The following is a 20631-nucleotide window of genomic DNA, read 5'->3' as shown; positions in this document are numbered from 1 at the left end:
CTTCGGGGACAGTGACCACAACTCGGTGACTTTTACTTTAGTGATGGAGTGGGATAAGTGTGCACTGCAGGGCAAGAGTTATAGCTGGGGGCAGGGAAATTATGATGCGGTGAGGCATGACTTAGGATGCGTGGATTGGAAAAATAGGCTTCAAGGGAAGAACACAAATGATATGTGGAGATTGTTCAAGGAACAGCTATTGGGTGTCCTTGATAAGTATGTACCAGTCAGGCAGGGAGTAAAGGGAGCCGTGGTTTAATAAGGAATTGGAATCCCTTGTGAAAGGGAAGAGGGCGGCCTATGTAAAGATGAGACGTGAAGGTTCAGTTGGGGCGATTGAGAGTTATAAGGTAGCCAGGAAGGATCTAAAGAGAGAGCTAAGAGCAGCGAGAAGGGGACATGAAAAGTCCTTAGTTGGTAGGATTAGGGAAAACCCAAAGGCTTTCTATCGGTATGTCAGGAATAAAAGGATGACTAGGGTAGGTATCGGTCCAGTCAAGGATAGTAGTGGGAAGTTGTGCGTGGAGGCGGAGGAGATTGGAGAGACACTAAATCAATACTTTTCGTCAGTATTCACTCAGGAACAGGACACTATTGCTGATGTGAATATTGAGTCACAAGTGATTAGAATGGATGGCCTTGAGGTATGTAGGGAAGAGGTCTGGGGAATACTGGAAAGGATGAAAATAGATAAGTCCCCTGGACCTGATGACATTTATCCTAGGATCCTCTGGGAAGCTAGGGAGGAGATAGCAGAGCCATTGGCCTTGATTTTTATGTCGTCATTGTCTACAGGAATAGTGCCAGAAGACTGGAGGATAGCGAATGTGGTCCCCTTGTTCAAGAAGGGGAGTAGGGATAGCCCGAGTAACTGTAGGCCAGTGAGTCTCACTTCTGTTTTGGGCAAAGTCTTAGAGAGAATTGTAAGGAATAGGATTTATGAACATCTGGATAGGAATAATGTGATCAAGGATAGTCAGCATGGTTTTGTGAAGGGCAGGTCGTGCCTCACAAACCTTATTGAGTTCTTTGAGAAGGTGACTAAGGAGGTGGACGAGGGTAAACCAGTAGATGTGGTGTATATGGATTTTAGCAAGGCGTTCGATAAGGTACCCCATGGTAGGCTAATGCAAAAACTACGGAGGTATGGCATTGAGGGTGCATTAGAGGTTTGGATTAGGAATTAGCTGGCTGGAAGGAGACAGAGGGTAGTAGTTGATGGAATAGGTTCATCTTGGAGTGCAGTTACTAGCTGTGTTCCACAAGGATCTGTTTTGGGACCATTGCTGTTTGTCATCTTTATAAATGATCTAGAGGAGGGGCTTGAAAGCTGGGTGAGCAAGTTTGCGAATGATACGAAAGTCGGTGGAGTTGTGGACAGCAAAGAAGGATGTGGCAGGTTACAGCGGGATATAGATAAGTTGCAGAGCTGGGCAGAAAGGTGGCAAATGGAGTTCAATGTAGCTAAGTGTGAAGTCATTCACTTTGGTAGGAGTAACAAGAAGATGGATTACTGGACTAATGGTAGGCTACTTGGTAGTGTGGATGAGCAGAGGGATCTTGGTGTCCATGTACACAGATCTCTGAAAGTTGCCACCCAGGTAAATAGAGCTGTGAAGAAGGCATATGGTGTACTGGGCTTTATTGGTAGAGGAATTGAGTTCCAGAGTCCTGAGGTCATGTTGCAGTTGTATAAGACTCTGGTGCGGCCTCATCTGGAGTATTGTGTGCAGTTTTGGTCGCCATATTATAGGAAGGATGTGGAGGCATTGGAACGAGTGCAGAGGAGGTTTACCAGGATGTTGCCTGGCATGGTAGGAAGATCATATGAGGAAAGGCTGAGGCACTTGGGGCTGTTCTCATTGGAGAAAAGAAGGTTTGGGGAGATTTGATAGAGGTATACAAGATGATTAGGGGTTTAGATAGGGTAGACACTGAGAACCTTTTTCTGTTAATAGAGTCAGCTGTTACTAGGGGACACAGTTTTAAATTAAGGGGTGGTAGGTATAGGACAGATGTTAGGGGTAGATTCTTTACTCAGCGGGTTGTGAGTTCATGGAATGCCCTGCCAGTAGCAGTGGTGAACTCTCCCTCTTTATGGTCATTTAAGCGGGCATTGGATAAGCATATGGAGGTTATTGGGCTAGTGTAGGTTAGGTAGACTTTGGTCGGCGCAACATCGAGGGCCGAAGGGCCTGTACTGTGCTGTATTTTTCTATGTTCTATGTTCTATTGTTATGGTAGACTTTTGTTCTCACTCAGAAGATTTATGTATTTAGGAGGGCAGTAAGAAATGACATTGTTTATGTGAGATGTGAATATACTTGTGTGGAAATGTACCATTTTCAATGCTTTGAATTCTTAGTCATGGACAGAATGTCCTGATTTAGTCTGATTGCTACTAGTTTTACACGCTTACTTGCTATCTCAGAATCACAGATGTTTTAATAGAAATTGTGGTCATCATCCCATCATATTTGTGCCAGCCCTGCAAATGAACATCTTACCGTGTGTCATCCCCTTGCCTTCTTGTCAAAGCTTTGTATATTGTTCCTTTTCAAATAATCATCTAATCACCCTTTTGAATCAGGTTGTAAGTTTGCTCGTTGAGTTGCTAGATTTGTTCTCAGATGTTTCATCATCATGCTAGGTAACATCATTAGTGAGCCTCCGACGAAGTGCTAGTGTTCTGTCCCACTTACTATTGATGTGTCTTGGTCTGGGGTGGTGGGTGATATCACTTCCGGTTCTTTTTTCTGAGAGGTTGGTAAATGGGATCCAAATCGATATGTTTGTTAATGGAGTTCCGGTTTGAATGCCAGGCCTCTAGGAATTCCCGTGCATGTCTTTATGTAGCCTGTCCCAGGCTGGATGTATTGTCCCAGTTGAATTGGCGCCCCTCTTCAACACTTAATGGTAAGGTCCTAGGGAGTGTTGCTGAACAAAGAGACCTTGGAGTGCAGGTTCAAAACTCCTTGCAATTGGAGCCGCAGGTAAATAGGATAGTGAAGAAGGTATTTGATATGCCTTCCTTTATTGGTCAGAGTATTGAGTACAGGAGTTCGGAGGTCATATTGCGGCTGTACAGGATGTTGGTTAGGCCACTGTTGGAATATTGCGTGCAATTCTCGTCTCCTTCGTATTGAAAGGATGTTGTGAAACTTGAAAGGGTTCAGAAAAGATTGACAAGGATGTTGCCAGGGTTAAGGGATTTGAGCTATTAGGAGAGGTTGAATAGATTGGGGCTGTTTGCCCCAGAGCGTCAGAGAGATGACCTTAAAGAGGTTTATAAAATCATGAGGGGCATGGACAGGACAAATAGACAAAGTCTTTTCCCTGGGGTGGGGCAATCCAGAACTAGAGGGAATAGGTTTAGAGTGAGAGGAGAAAGATATAAAAGAGACCTAACGGGTAACATTTTCACGCAGAGGGTGTGCATGTTGGAATGAGCTGCCAGAGGAAGTGGGGGAGGCTAGTACAATTGCAACATTTAAAAGGCATCTGGATGGGTACATAAATAGGAAAGGTTTGGAGGGATATGGACTGGGTGCTGGCAATTGAGACTAGATTAGGTTGGGATATCTGATCAGCGTGGACAAGTTGGACCTAAGAGTCTGTCTCCATGCTGTACATCTCTATGACTCGATGACTGAGGGAAGACACGTAAGTAGCAAGTGAGTCGGAATACCAGCGCTCACTGATGATGTTAAGTAGCATGGTGATGAAACGTCTGAGAACAAATCTTCAAGCTCAGCAATCAAATTTACAACCTGATCCACAACCTGAGCTACAAATCTTCTCCAAAATCCCTTTGAATTGTTGAATTTATCGAAAATAATACAACTTGTGATTCAAATCTAACCACATTTCCACAGCTTGTCTTTGAAAATTGAGGTGCATGTTTTTAGGGGCAGAAGCAGTTCGGATCACAAGAGATTCCTATTATTACTTGTTTGGGTTACATTGTGATTTGTTTGGATACTATTTGTTTATTCTGCTTGTTCACTGGATGTAGGCATCTCTGGTGAGACCAGCATTCATTGTCCTTCCTTAATTTTCCTTGAAAAATGGTAATGAGCAGCTTTCTTTAACCACTCTAGTCCATGTGGTGTGGGTACATCAACAGTGCTATTACAAAAGGAATTTCAGGATTTTGACCCACAACAGTAAAGGAATAGTGATGTAGTTCCAAGTTAGGATGGTGTGTGCCAGTGAGGGAAATTTGCAGTTGGGATGTTCCCATGCATCTGTTTCCCTGTCTTTATTGCTGATAGAGATTGCAAGTTTGGAAGGTGCTGATCAAAGGCCTTTTAGAGTTGCTGTTGTGCATCTTGCAGATGGTGCTCAGTGCTGCAACTGTGCATCAATATAGAAGAAGTGAATGTTGAAGGTGGTGGATGGGATGGCAATCAAATAGGTTGTTTTATCCTAAATATTGTCACGTTTCATGTTGGATCCACTCACACCCAAGCAAGTGGAGACTATTTCATCACTCTGCTAAATTGTTTCTTGCAGATAATGGACAGCTGTTGAGGAGTCAGGAGGTGAGTTACTTACAAAAGAAGTCCTAATATGTAGCCTCAGTATTTATATAGCTGGCCCAGTTCAGTTTCTGGTCATTGGTAACCTCCAGGGATTCAGCAATGATAATGCTATCAACTGACAAGGCCGAATGTGTTAACTCTTTCATATTGGAGTTGGTCATAGCTTGGCTCTTCTGTGGCACAAATATTACTTAGAATTATCAGCCCAAGCCTGAATGTTATCCATATCTTGCTGCAGATGAACATGGATTGCATCAAAATCTGAGTATAGGCAGAAGTGTGTACTGCAGATGCTGGAGATTAGTATCAAGATTAGAGTGGAACTGGAAAAGCATTGCAGATCAGGCAGCATCCGAGGAGCAGGAAAATCAACATCAAACCGTTGCTTTTCCTGCTCTTCAGATGCTGTCTGACTTGCTGTGCTTTTCCAGCACCACTTTAATCTTGACTCAGAATCTGAGTATGCGAATGAGCATTGTCCAATCATCGGTGAACAACCCCATTTCTGACGTTATGATGAAGGAAAGGCCATTGGTGAAGATGGTTAGGCCTAGGGCACTAACCTAAGGAACTTTTGCAACAGTGTCCCAGAATGTGTTGATTCACCCTCACCAACCACAAGCATAGGAAAACTTCTAAATGCCAGACCAGACTCCATACTAACGTGACCAGTGCCACTATATGTAAATTTTAATAGCATTCCCTTAATACATTAGAAAAGAAAATTAAAATCCTATCAATTTCCAGCTTGGAACAATTAAATAGTTGAATTTTAAGAGCAGACTTAAAGTTTAGGCAGATGAAACTTAGGCTGCTTGTTAGTTACAATTAAAATTGAAATGATAGGGATACATGACAATTGCACAAGCCAGACACTAATTAGAAGGTAAGAATAAATTATTAAAGTTGGAACTCTATTTATCACTTATGAAAACTCTAATTATCACTTAGAAAAAAAGAACAACTAAGTGAAAAAGCAAACCATTCAGTCCTTTGATGCCACTTTGTCTTTCAATAGGAACATGGGTGATCCTCAATCTCCGTGCCATATCCCCGATCCTAGACTCAGCAATCAGAAAAATATCCTCCCTGCATCTAGTCTCTCCAGCCCTGTTAGAATTTTATATGTTTCAATCTGATCTCCTCTCATCTTTTTAAACTCTAGTGGACACTGGCCCAGTTGAACAAATCACTCCTCACAGGACAGTCCCTTACCTCTGCTCTTTATCTTCTATTAGTTAGCCAATCTTCTACCCAATCTAGTATGTTACCTCTTATCTTATTAAGCAGCCTAATGTGTGGTACCGTATCAAACACCTTTTGGAAATCCAAATATATTACATCCACAGCTTTACTTTTTTCTATCCTGCTTGTTACCTTCTCAGGAAATTCTAATAAATTTGTCAAGTATGAAATCCCCTTTGTGATCCTCCTTGATCATACCAAATCCATTGCTTTACATCCTTTATAATCAACTCTTAATAGATGTTAACATAACTGACCTATTTTTATCATTTTTTGGTCTTTCCTCCCTTTTTAAATGTAGGTGTTACATTGGCAGTTTTCTAATCATATAAGACCCTTCCCAAATCTAAGGATTCTTGGAAGATTTCTACTAGTGCATCCACTGCCTCTGTAGCTTTTTTTTAAACATCTAGGCATGCATCTAATCGGGTCCAGCAGAATTCTTGCACTTCAGCCCCATTAGATTCTCTAGCACTTTTTCCTCTGGTTAGTTTATTTCCTCTCCTCTCTTTGCTTCTTGATTATTTAGTATTTTTGGGATGCTATTAGAGTCATTTTTTTTTAGATTACTTAGTGTACATGGACTGTAATGACGAATGCAAGATATTTATTCAATTCCTCTGCCATTTCCTAGTTTCCCTTATTATTACCCTAATCGCTAAGGGGTATATGATCGCTTTGGCCTCTCTCTCTCTCTCTCTCACACTCTCTCTCTCTCACACTCTCTCTCTCTCACACTCTCTCTCTCTCACACTCTCTCTCTCTCACACTCTCTCTCACACTCTCTCTCTCTCTGGCCCACCAAGCCTGCGCCGATTCTTAGTCTTTAATTAGACCCACTGCGTATTACCCAAGCGATGTGTCTATCAAGACACGACTTAATTTAAAGAAGCTATTGCTATCCACTTGCATTACTTGCAAAGTCTTATGCTCAGAATTGATTTTCTTCCTCTTTATTTTTTGCTCATTTTTGTTAGTTTTTACAACTTTCCCAATCCTCTTTGTTGCATTGTATGTTTTTTCTTTTATTTGATGCCATTGTTATGGACCAGACCAAACGTCCTCAAAATATATTAGCCTAGATCCTGACTTGTTCTTTTTTTAAAGATAAATGTAATTTATTGCATTTTGATTGGTCACATTACTTGAATTTTAGCAAAACTCACATCATTTTTGCACTACAGTTAAAAATGGTCAAAATAAAAATAAAAGAATTGGCCTAACTATAACTATTGAAATGTTAAACACAATAATATATAAATTAACTACTACAAATTAACTATTCCAAAATAGTTACATCCCATAATAACACCCAAAGCAAAGGCAAATTCAGTAAAATAGGTTGTCTCATATTCTAGCAGCAGGAAGTAAAGCCCAGCTGTCACAGAGAGTAATAAGAGCTTCCGCATTCGGCTTCAAGACCCCAGTAATTGCTGAAAGCTAAAACTAAAAATCCTGGTTCTATGAGAGCTTGCTTCTATTGTTCCAACTTTAAAAAAAAACCAAGGCCTCACAAGCTATTTACTTTATTGGTTTTTGAGCAGAGCACTCTCTACCTCTGTCTCAACCTTTCTTCATTAAAAGAAAAGCCAGGACATTACACCTGTTGGTGATATTGCCATAGTATCGTCATACTATCTTTAGCTTCCCTCGTTAACTGGAGTTGGTTTATCCCCTTCTTGGAATCCTCTCTTCTCACTGGGATATGTCTTTGTTTTGAACTATCACTATTTACTCAAATACTACTTTGAGGAACACCTGCAGCGATATCCTGGGAATGAGACCTCAAAATCGTGAGTATCTTGCTTTGAGTTTAGTATGACTCCAATCTATGGAGAGTTTTCCCTTTAATTCTCTTTGACTCCAGTTTTGCTAGAGCTCCTTGATCCCATTCCCAGCAAAATGATGCCTTGATTTCAAGGATAGTTACTCTCACCACATCAGTTTCAGGTCTTTGTCCATGTTTAGATGATTGTTTGTAATGATGTCAGGAGGCGAGTGACCCTGGCAAAACCCAAACTGACCATCAGTGGCCAAGTTATTCTTTTGCAGGTGCATTTTGATAGCAATGTCGATGACTCCTTCCAGTGATTTGATGTTGATGGAGAGTCGACTCAGAAGACGGTAATTGGCCTAGATAGATCTACTCTGCTTTTTGTATGGAGGATCTATGTGGTTTTTCACATTGGGTAGGTGCTTGTGCCCTCGCTGTACTGAAACAGTTTGGGTAGGGGCATAGCTCATTCTAGAGCACTTGTCTTCAGTGCTATTTTCAGAATGTTGTTAGGGACCATAGCCTTTGCGGTGACCAATGCCTTCAGCCATTTGATATCACGGAGTAAATCAAATTGATTGAAGACTGGCACTTGTAATGCGAGGTGTTCTCAGGAAAAGACCAAGATGAATCATCCACTCAGTACTTATGGCTAAAGATGGATGCAAATGCTTCAACCTTGTTTTTTTTATTTGTATGGATGCTTCGGACTCCCCACCATTATGAATAAGAATATTTCTGGAACTTCTGTCTCCTGTTTATCTCCCATTCATGATTGGATGTGGCACGATTGCAAAGCTTACATCTGGTCTGTTGCTGGTGGAATCACTTGGCCAATTCAACTGAATGCTGCTTCCGCTGTTTGACATATAAATGGTCCTGCTTTATATCTTCACCATGTTGACCCCTCATATTTCAGTATGTCCGGTGCTGCTTTTGGTCTGTTGTCCTGCACACTTCGTTTTACCAGGTTTGATCTCTGAGCATGGTGGTACTGGTAGAGCAAGAGATATGTCAGGCCATGAGATTGCAGATTATGGTTGGGTACAATTCTGCTATTGCTAATGGTCCATAGTGTCTCTCATATGCTCAATTTTGAGTTGCTCGATCTGTTTAAACTCAGCCCTATTGAGCATGGTGGTAGTGCTACACACAATGGAGGGCATCCTCATTGTGAAGATGAAATTTGCACTGGTCACTCTTACTGATCGCACAAGAGGTAGTTTGGTGAGCATCAGGTCAGTTAGAACTTTTCCTCTTGTTGGTAGATCCAATCTAGAAGCTGTGGCCTTTCTAACTCAGCCAGTTCAGTTCTTAGTGGTACTACTCCTAATGATGGACATTGTCATTCTTCACACAGAATACATTCTATGCCCTTGCCACCCTTCCTCCAAGTGGTGTTCAGCATGAAGAACTGTTCTTTTCGAAGAGAGGTGTAGTAAGTCGATGGTAATCAGCAGTAGTTTTTTTTTGCCCATGTTTTATTTTATGCCATTAGATTACATGAGGCCTCGAGTCAATGCTGAGTACTTCCAGAGTAATTTCAACTTGTCTGTACAGTACTGTGCTGCCACATTTGATGCATCTACCTTCTAGTGGTAGGGAAAATATCCAGAGAAGGTGAAGACATTGTTCAAGACATTGTCTGTAAGGTATAATTCATTGAGTATGACTATGTCAGGCTGTTGCTTGACTGAGATGGCATTATGGGTGTACCTGCAGAACAGGTACTGCAGTGGTTCAAGAAGGCAACTCACCCAGCACCCTCTCAAGAGCATCCAGGGCTGGGCACTAAATGCTGGCCAAGCCAGTAATGCCCACATCTTCAGAGTTGATATAACTTTTTGGCACAAGCCCCCAGGTATGGTTAAAGAGGACTTTGCAGGGTCAATGAGGTTATGTTTCCTGGTGCTGTATCTGGTGCCTCTGTTGATGCTAGATGGTGTATTGGTTTCGTTCCTTTCTGTCAGCTTTGTGGCTGTTTGGTACAGCTGAGTGGCTTGTTAGACCATTTCAGAGGGCAGTTATGTGTCAATCACATTGTATGCGACTCCAGAATTAAAGCAATCAGTTAGGGATAATAGATTACCTTTCTTAAAGGACATTAGTTAACCTGGTGGGTTTTAATGACAATTTGCAATGGTTTCATGGTCACTATTAGGTTAGCTTTTAATCTCCAATTTATTAATTTATTTAAATTCCAGAATTTTATTCAATTCTAGATGTATCAATAAACTGAATCTGTTACCTTATTGACTTTGTAACACAGTATTTATAATCATTTAAAAGTGACAGCAAACTGCGAGATTAAATAATTCATAACACTTGGTGCAGAGCAGGTCCCTGTACTAATATTCTTCCTAGCAATTAGGAATGTGCTGTGCAGAGGATAAGTAGGCCACACACAATAGCGTGCCAAATAAATGCCTGTTTCCTCATTTGAGGGTCTCTTTAAAAGGCATTGCACAGTCCAACAAACTCACTGCCTACAGCAAACTGGAATTAGAGGGAAAATTGCATATCACTGAACTAATAGAGGATGCTTTGGTTCTCACTAATTTTGTTCAATGCTTTACCTTTGCAAGGATGAACGTGAAGCAAGAGAAAGGGTGAAACGAGAACAGGATGAGGCGTACAGAGTTTCTCTCGAAGCAGATCGAGCGAAGGTTTGTTCATGCTTGTTTATTATCCATTTTAATGTATCTAGCAGGGTTTCATTTCATTTAAGATCTTAATCTTTTAAAAATTAATGTTGGGTTGGTGTCAAGGATTCACCTCCAAAAGTGTGGCTTAGTATTCCTATCAGCAGAATATTATACAATTAGTCAGAATGCCCAGTGAAATATCTTGACAAAATTGTTTGTTTTTCAACTCATTTCCCTCTTATCGAAGTAGGTTCTGTATGTCTTTTACTCAATCTTATTTTAGAGCAACTAAGAAAAGGTTCCTGAAATTATCATAGTTTGTTTTCAAAAATGTAGTTTTCTTCATGGACTTTTCTTTGGACATGCGCAACACTGACAACATTTTAAGAGCGGGTGATAGTCATGACAGTGACATCCCAAGAAGAATTTTTTTAAAAAACAAATTTGTGGTTGAAAAGTCATTCCAGTACTTCAAAATTTTCATATATAAAATTGCTGATCTTTGGACTCAAAGAGTTCTTTTTATGGAGTGAAAAGATTCTGTGGAGAATTGAGAATGAGTGCTGAAACACAATTCCCAGATTCCTAACCTTGTTCCTGGGTTTGCTGATTTTCACCAGAGCCGCTTCGGGTTAGCTTCTCAGCCCACGTTTTAACAATCTGCAATTTTTGTGTTGTTGGGCTAGCTTTTAATGGCTTTGTGGTTTACAGCATCTCAGGGATGTCATGAACTATATTCCAGACGGGCAATCCTCTCAGAAAGTAAGTTCGAAAGGCCTTGCCCATACCTTATTATTATATCGAATTCCACCAATCTTCAATTCCCCTCATACCACCACGATAAACTATTGCCTATCCATGCCATTCATCCACTGTATAGAACCAATTAGTTTTATAATGATAGGACATGTCTTTATTTTAAAATATCTTCAGAACAAAATCATCCACAACATTTCAATTTCTTAAAATACACTTCTCACTGTTGATGTGTTTATGATCCAAACGATGTAAAGCATCAGTCCTGTATATTTCAATAAGGTAAACTCTCATCGTTCTATTCAGTTTCTTCTCATACCCAATGAACCTTCACTGGACTGCCTCCAATGTCAGTATATCTTTCCTTAGACAAGGAGTCCAAAACTAATCACACTATTCCAGCTATGGTCTGACTAATGCCTTGTCTAGTTTCGCAAAACTTCCCTACTTTTATATTCCATTCCCTTTGAAATAAAGGCCATCAGTCCAGTTGTCTTCCCTATTACCTGTTGAAGTTGGATAGTATTTTTTTTATTCATTTTTGGGACATGGAAAGTGCTGTCTAAGGAACTTTGACAAATTTCTGCAGTGCATCTTGTAGGTAGTACACACTGCCGCTACTGAGCATTGGTGATGGTGGGAGTGGATACTTGTGGATGTGATGCCAATCAAGTGGCTGTTTTGTCCTGAATGGGACACTGGCTGGGCCAATATTTATTGCCCACCTCTAGTTGCCCTTGAGAAGATGGTGATGAGCTGCCTTCTTGAACCACTGCAGTGCACGTGCTATAAGTGGACCCACAATGACATTAGAATTAGAATTTTAGAATTAGGTTTTACTGTCATGTGTACTCAAAAGAATATGTGAGTACAATTGAAAGTGTACAAAGTTGCCTTCTGCAGCACCATCTTAGTTACAAAACTAAAATGTTTAAAAAAAACCAACAGAAATAAAAGAAAACTGAAAAGTAAGAAAAGGCAATGAATTCCAGAGTTTTGACTCAGTGACACAGATGGAATGGCGATATATTTCTCAGTCAAGCTGGTGAGGGCTTGGATGAGAACTTGCAGGTAGTAATGTTTGCACATATCAGCTCTTGTCCTCCTAAATAGATTAATGGTCGTGTGTTTGGAGGGTGCTGTTTCAGAATTTCTAGTGAATTTTTGCAATGCTGAAGACATTCCTACAACTGAGTATCAGGGTGGAGGGTGCATTTTGTACTGGACGGTGTCAGAACAATTTGACAAGGTGTCAGTAGACTTGAAGCATTAACTTTGCTTTTCTCACCCTAGATGTTATCAGACCTGTTGAGTTTCTCCAGCAGTTCTGTTTTTGTTTCAGATTCCAGTGTCCACAGTTTTATTTACTGTAATGATATTTCATTTTTATGAACTGAAAAGGAAAAAAAAAATCACCAATGTCAAACTGGTAAGCTGATTTCTTTTTAAAAAGCAAAAAGAAACACTGGAGATATAAACATAAACTGAAGACTTCAGTCTTTCTTCAAAAATTAGATATATACACTAGTCCTTTGTACTAATCTGTTCAAGATGTCAATCTGCCAGTAGTGTCGTTGTGGGCAGGCCCCCAAAGTCCGTACCTTTTATTCTCTTCTAATCATCTCGTTTGGTATCGCAAGTGTGTGCATATTAATTAAATTTTAAATTTTGTTTAATTTAAAATAAAATTCAAGTTCAGAGGTTTATTAGCCTAATACTGGATTAGGATGGTTGTCTTGTGAGGAAAGATTGGTCAGATTGAGCTTGTATCCTGTGGAGTTTAAAAGAGAAAGAGGCGACTTGATTAAAAAAATTTAAGGTGTTGACAAGCCAGATGTGGAAAGGATGGGAGAATCCAGAACTAGGGTCGCTGTTTAAAAATAAGGAGTCACCCCTTTTGAGACAGAGATGAGGTGAAATTCTTTCTTATGGAGGGTCATGAATGTTTGGAACTCTTTCTGAAAAGGTGGTTGAAGAAGAGTCTTTGAATATTTTTAAGGCAGTGCTGGAATAGATCCATGGTGCACAAGAGGGTGAAAAATTATCAGGGTAGGCAGGAATATGGATTTGAAATTACGATCACATCATGACCGTTTAAAGGTGGAGCAGCCTCGAGGGGCTGAATGGCCGCCTTCAGCCCCTTGTTCAGATGTTGTCTGGATACTTGTGCCTTTGTGTCCATTAATCAGAAACATAATTTGAAAAAACAAAATGATGCTGTTGTACGGTACTACATTTTTAAAGTGATATCTTCAATTGCTTTTAATTTCATGCGTTCAATTTGCTTTTATAAATCAGAGAGAAGCACAAGAAAGAGAAATGGCAGAGCAGGAACGACAGGAGCAGATTAAAAAAGAACAAGAAGAAGAACGTGAGGTAAAGCTGAATCATTTGATCATATTTGCATTCTTAACACCTTGTAGTATGTGTGAACTTCCCTCAGGAGGTCTTGCCATAAGTGATGTTTGAAAAATTTAATTCTAAAGTAGAGTTCACCTTAATACAGTTTTTTTTAAAAAATGTCTCTCTATATTTAAAATAATTTGCTTTAACGATTAGTGCCCTTGACACATAGAAGAAACTGTTGTGGAGAAGTGTACAAGGGAGACAACTGAAATAACATGGATTAATAGTTGCTTCTCGATCCACTTTACAGTTAGAGCACCTTTTAACATGATGAAACATCCCAAAGCACTTCACAGGAGCAATACAAAGTATAAAACTGAATTACCTAAGATGTTAGGTCAAATAACTTGGGTGCAATTTTCACACTGTTTCAAAAAGTTTCATAAATAAGGGAAGCAAGTTAAATAAGTGTTGGGAATAAATTACAGAATTTGGTACCCGGACAATGAAGGCATTGTCACCAATGATGGAACAATTATACAGGTAGTTGGGAACATGCAATAAGTCAGAATTAGAAAAGTACAGATATCTCAGCTATAAAGTCAGAGGAGTTTGTAGAATAGGAAGGACAAGGTCATGGAATGATTCAAAAACAAGAATTGACACTATTCGACAAAGGGATCTTGGGACATGTGGCTGGTTAATAAACGGGCATCAGATTTTAGACGACCTCAATTTATGGAGGATAGGATATAAAAGATCAGACAGGAATTTATTTAGAATAGCCAAATTTAGATGAAACCATGGCACAGATGAATGTTTCAGAAGAAAATTAGCTGTTGCAGGAGTGAAGGGATGCAATATTACAAAAGTGGATGTAAGCAGCATTAGTGATGGTGCAAACATCAACACTCTCAACCAGTATATATGTTGGGTTTCGACTTGAATTGATATTCATGAAAACTGTCCTGATAAGTGTAACATGAAGAGTATGGACAAAAGATATAAAGGTATACTTTTTCAGCAAGCTACTCAAGTTTCATGCTGAGAATTGACTATTTCTTTACTTGCATTCTGAAAACAGATATCCAGCCATTCAAACTTCTTGAAGTATATCTTTTGTTTCAATAAAACAAAAGATTGTACAGGAACATCTTTTGTTTCTCTGCGTTCCCCATTATCATTCACTTTGGCTTTTATATCATGAAATCGTATCTTATGCAATCTCTACTGCCTTTCAATTTCTTTCTTCTTTCCATCCTCAACTCCTTTTGCTCAGAACCTTTTACAATTAAATTTTCTCAATTCTTATGCAAAGTCATGAACCTGAAGTGTTAATTATATCCACAGATGCTGCCTGGCTTACGAAGTATTTCCAGAACGTTTTTGTATTTTACTTTATTTATCTATCTATCTCTTATACGTCACCACAGATGAGAGTTTCATGCAACACTTGAGGAGACAAGAAAGAATGTTAACTGGGAATGTTGTGCAGTTCATAAAATCATAGAAATGGAGAGGTCCTTTGGCCTATCAAATCTGTACCGCCAAAAGTGCACTGCTACCTACACTAACCAACTTTCCCACATTTGGCTCATAGCCTTGAATGTTACGACACTTCAATTGTTCATCCAAGTACTTTTAAATGGTTGTGATGTGTGCCGCCTCAACTACTCTTCCAGGCAGTGCAAGCCTATAGGTGAAAACGTTTTTCTTCAAATCCCTTCCAGACCTCCTGTTCTTCACTTTAAAATTATTCACCCTTTTTATTGACCCTTCAACTAAGAGGAACAGCTGCTTTCTATTCACCATGTCAATGTCCTTCATAATCTGATACACCTCTATCAAGTTCGCCTTCAATTTGCTCTCCTCCAAAGAAATCAACCTATGCTTATCCAGACTCTTTCAAGGCTGAAATGTTCTATCCTAGGCAACGTCCTGATAAATCTCCTGGACGCCCCCTCCAGTACAATCACATTCTTCCTGTCGTGTGGTGACCAGAAGCTTGTGCTCAGCAATTTGTAGGAGTTCAGACTTGAGAGAGTCCACCTACAGCCAGGACCATGTGGTCCAACAGGTCTTCTCACTGCAGAGAAGATATTATCCAAGATGCAGATCGGCTAGAGTGATGAGAAAGCTACATGCCCTGCTATCTATCAGGCTTTTGTCATCATCTGCTGGAAAGAAGACTGAAGCAGATGTGCCACCCAGTTAGAAGCCTGTTCATTCTGTTCACTGCTTATGCAGAATGGATTGTGGCTCTGGACCTCCATGGCCCCAGCAAGTAAACGCCTCAGAAATAGTACTAACTGTTCCAAGGGCTCTCAAGGAGGACCTAGCTGCAATGCCAACTAAATTAACTATATATTTCATGATTAAAAAGAGAGTGTCAATGAAATGCACCAGAACCCGCCCCCCCGCCCCCCCCCCCCGAAGTGGTAACGGTTTCTTCCACCCTCTCCTGTGCATTGCAGTAACTAGGTATCCAGAATGCAGAAATCGTTACTAACTAATGCTAGACAGTAAGACCAGTTGCATTTATAAAGCACTTGTCATGACCTGGGATGAAATGTGACAGGGGGTTTATGCAGCTTTGCCTTTTCTGGATGGTGTGTGGAAGGTTGAAGTAGCTGTATGATTATTGTCTGCACCAAATTTCCTATGTTATTGATCACAGTGAGAAATTAATGTTATCATTTTGACAGAAATAATCTTAACAGTGGGTACTTTATCATATTTTTATTCTTAACACAGAATTAGCACTATCATATTGGATTGATAAGTAGCCTAGATTCAATTTATTTGAAAATATCAAACAAGTTTGCTTACAAACAAACTGATAACTTGCAGTTATAGAGCAATATATGTGCACATCCTTATTCCAGCATGCTGTTGCTCGAGACTCTCATGTCTACTTGCTATGTGTGTTATCCCAGACCTTGGCTTATTAGCATACACAACTTTTAAAGGAGCAATACAAAGCCCTTTCCTTTACAAGATAAAATTACAGGTTATGCAACTCATTGGGGTAGTGTACTGGAACTTGTGAAGTGCTATTAGAAATTGCAGCTCAACTTTGATCAGCTGGGGAAGCAGGCCGAGAAGTGGCAAATGGAGTTTACTATAGGTAAGTGTGAGGTCTTGCATTTTAAAAAGTCAAATCAAGGTAGGAGTTTAATGGTGAATGATACGGCCTTAAGGAATGTAGTGGAACAGAGGGATCTTGGAGTTCAGGTTCACAGTCTTCTGAAAATGGAGTCATAGGTAGACAGGGCAGTGAAGAAGGCTTTTGGCACACTGGCCTTCATTAGTCAGGGCGTTGAGTGGAGAAGTTGGGAAGTTATGTTGCAGTTATACAAGACATTGGTGAGGCCCACTTGGAGTATTGTGTTCAGTTTTAGTCACCTTGTTATATATAGGAAGCTTGTTATTAAACTGAAAAGAGTGCAGAAGAAATTTACAAGGTTGTTGCCTGGACTCAGTGGTCTAGGGAGAGGTTGACAAGCTAGGACGTTTTTCTTCAGAGCGTAGGAGACTGAGAGAGGACCTTTCAGAGGTGTATAACATCATGAGAGACATGGATAGGGTGAACACACTCAGTCTTTTTCCCAGGGTTGGGGAATCGAGATTAGAGGGGAAAGCATAAAAGAGGACCTGAGGGGCACCTTTTTACACAGAGGGTGATACGTATTTGGAGTGAGTTGCCAGCGGAAGTGGTTGAAGCAGGTGCATTAACAACATATAAAAGCCATTTGGACAAATACATGGATAGGAGATGATTAGAAGGATATGGGCTGAGTGCAGGGAAATGGGGTTAGCTTGGGTGGACATTGGTTGGCACTGACCAGTTTGGGCCAAAGGGCCTGTCTCCGTGCTGTAGGACTCTATGCTATTCCTGGAGTTGTCATAAAAGCTGCAGAATTTATAAATTACAGACAGAGTTCTATATTGAATCAGAATCACTATTTATTCCAAGTCATTAGACTTTAGCTATAGGTAAACTGTTAGCAGATAACACAACTAATTGAAACACTAATCCCCTTATAAACTCCCCCTTACACACCAATAAATAGTTTGTTCCTCAGTAATGTTGATGAATTGATTTTTACAACTCTTCTGCTGGCCAGCGGTTGCTTATGTAATCTTTCTGCAGTTGCTTCCACTAGTTGGTGAGAGACAGGAGGTGGGTGGTTTCTTTAACAAAAGCCTCTACCTATCAGTTAAAAGTCACAGCATACAATGACTGCTGCGGGGAAGATGAGCTGATTTTCTTAAGGTTTACAGTGAGTTTTGACTGCAGAGAACAGGGACTTTACTTGATTTGGGCAAGAACTGAACACTTCTCTTTATCAGTAACTTGTTCTCACCTTCAAGCTGTTCAGTTACCTGAGAACCAATCTCACATTTGTTGGGAAGTAAAGTTTCTGTCATTGACAACTGGTCAACAGTACATAAACCAACCAATCAAGCAAAAGTTGCATCAGTGCAACCCCAACAGCTCAAAATCCATCTGCAACTCAACTTGCAATAACTGCTTGTTCAAACAGTTGCTTACACAATGCCTGCAATGGGTGTCAGGTTAATTGCTTTCAAAATTGCAGCCAGCCTTTCAACAACTGTCTTGTAAACCAGCTCTTTTCATTCCAATTCCTAGTTTTAAGTACACAAAATAGAATGACACAGTCTTATGCATGTAATTAGATTGAAAATACACAAACATTAGGTCTCTGCAAAACTATTTACACAACAAAGTTGTAAAATTTATGGGTTTAAGTTTGAGTCTGTACAACATATAAGTCATTTGACAATCTTTCTGGAACTCATGGAATTCTAGACTTTTTATGTTTGGTTCTCAACTTGTATGTGCATTGGTCTCTTCAAAGATATTTGTGTTGGTTGTTGTCATGATGGCCTTTTACACCTTTATTATCCGACTGTATCTTTGTGTGTTCTTTGTGCAATTGAACTAAGTTGTGGAGCTTCAGTTGTTTGTTCCTGAAGTTCATTGCTTTGTGCTGACTTAAATTAATCAAATCAGCTTTAAATACATCTTCCATTGATACTGTCATATTGTCGAGTAATTTGTTCCCTTTTGGGTCTCTGAATCCCTCAAATCAAATTTACCAGGGAACTATAGATCAGTGAGCTTGATGCTGGTGCTGGGCAAGTTGTTGGAGGGAATCCTAAAGGACAGGATGTACGTGTATTACGAAAGGCAAGGACTGATTAGGGATAGTCATCATGGTTTTGTGCATGGGGAATTGTGTCACACAAACTTGATTGAGTTTTTTGAAGAAGTAACAAAGAGGATTGATGAGGGCAGAGCATAGATGTGATCTATATGGACTTCAGTTAGGTGTTTGACAAAGTTTCCCATGGGAGACTAGTTAGCAAGGTTAGATCTCACGGAATACAGGGAGAACTAGCCATTTGGATACAGAACTGGCTCAAAGGTAGAAGACAGAGGGTGGTGGTGGTTGAATGGTTGTTTTTCAGACTGGAGGCCTGTGACCAGTGGAGTGCCACAAGGATCGGTGCTAGGTCCTCTACTTTTTGTCATTTATATAAATGATTTGGATGTGAGCATAAGAGGCAAAGTTAGTAAGTTTGCAGATGACACCAAAATTGGAGGTGTAGTGGACAGCGAAGAGGGTTACCTCAGATTAAAACAGGATCTGGACCAGATGGGCCTATGGGCTGAGAGGTGGCAGATGGAGTTTAATTTAGATAAATGCGAGGTGCTGCATTTTGGGAAAGCAAATCTTAGTAGGATTATACACTTAATGGTAAGGTCCTAGGGAGTGTTACTGAACAAAGAGACCATGGAGTGCAGGTTCATAGCTCCTTGTAAGTAGTATAGTGAAGAAGACATTTGGTATGCTTTCGTTTATTGGTCAGAGTATTGAGTACAGGAGTTGCGAAGTCATGTTGTGCCTGTACAGGACATTGGTTAGGCCACTGTTGGAATACTCCTTGCAATTCTGGTTTCCTTGCTTTCGGAAAGATGTTGTGAAACTTGAAAGGGTTCAGAAAAGATTTACAAGGATGTTGCCAGGGTTGGAGGATTTGAGCTATAGGGAGAGGCTGAACAGGCTGGGACTGTTTTCCCTGGAGCGTCAGAGGCTGAGGTTGACCTTGTCGAGGCTTACAAAATTGAGGGGCATGGATAGGATAAATAGACAAAGTCTGTTCCTGGGGTTGGGGAGTCCAGAACCAGAGGGCATAGGTTTAGGGTGAGAGGGGAAAGATATAAAAGAGACCTAAGGGACAACTTTTTCACAAAAAGGATGGTACATGTATGGAATGAGCTGCCAGAAGATGTGGTGGAGTTGCACCACAGTTGCAATATTTAAAAGGCATTTGGATGGGTATATGAATAGGAAGGGTTTGGGTATGAATATGGGCCGGGTGCTGGCAGGTGGGACTAGATTGGACTAGGATATCTGGTCAGCATGGACAGGTTGGACCGAAGGGTCTGTTTTCATGATGTACATTTCTATGACACTATAACTTTTTCCACAGACCTGAGGTGTTGACTATGTTCAATTAGAATTTTTAGTTGCTGTCTTTATTGTCATCCCAATGTATCCATTTAGAGAGGATATTTGTGATCTTCCAGGGAATTTGGTAAGTAATCTCCCTGATGTTCCTAGTCTTTTGCAAATATTATGGATGTGTATGGGAATGTTTAGTAGCCATACGACAAGGCTGCTTCTTGTGGAGATTCAGCAATGAAGCTTCTTTTAATTTCTGCAGAGATGTTTTTGACTGCAGATCAGCCTGTTTTGCATGCGTTATTTTCTTTTTTTAATAGGATGGCGCTCAAAGTTGTCTCATCGGCCCTGCAGTTCTACAGCCAATTTTGAATTGACCTGTCACTGGCACAGACTACCAATCTAGCCATCTTACAAATCAAGTGCTCAATGTTCAGCCAAAACCATTTAGTCTGCTTTTTCTTTCTGCTGTCCCAGCAGAAATGTAACTTCTGTACTACTAGAAATCTTGTCTGAGGCCTTATCCTGTGATTTTCAAATTTGCATTGCTGCTTTCATTTAACGGAAAAACCACTATAGCATGTTCTTGCGCTGTGTTTCTTACACAGCATTATTGATTCCCATACTCTATTGGGAAGTAGCATGAGTTCATTTTACATGGAAGTCTCGAACAGATTTACCGAACTAACAATGCTAACTTGTAGTTACAGAGCAATATTTGCACAAATCCCACTCTAATATGGTGCTGCTTAGAGTTGTCTTGGCTGTTGGTCATGTGGCAATCCAACATACTATTCACAATTTTCAACATAAATGAAATATTGCAC

The 20631-nt window shown here is 40.2% G+C and overlaps 1 protein-coding gene across 2 annotated transcripts in view; it reads left to right on the top strand.

Moving 5' to 3' along the window:
* The window catches only part of faf1 (Fas (TNFRSF6) associated factor 1), a 389085-nt gene that overhangs the window by 326808 nt on the left and 41646 nt on the right, over positions 1 to 20631 (top strand). For both annotated transcript variants that reach the window (XM_060829823.1, XM_060829824.1), the window contains 2 exons: positions 10149 to 10229; positions 13263 to 13340. In XM_060829823.1, the coding sequence (XP_060685806.1) occupies positions 10149 to 10229; positions 13263 to 13340 (159 nt within the window). The remainder of the gene's footprint in view (positions 1 to 10148; positions 10230 to 13262; positions 13341 to 20631) is intronic.

This window comes from Hemiscyllium ocellatum, chromosome 9 (assembly GCF_020745735.1).
Source record: "Hemiscyllium ocellatum isolate sHemOce1 chromosome 9, sHemOce1.pat.X.cur, whole genome shotgun sequence".
NCBI lineage: Eukaryota > Metazoa > Chordata > Chondrichthyes > Orectolobiformes > Hemiscylliidae > Hemiscyllium > Hemiscyllium ocellatum.
This window is presented reverse-complemented; position numbering and strand designations above follow the sequence as displayed.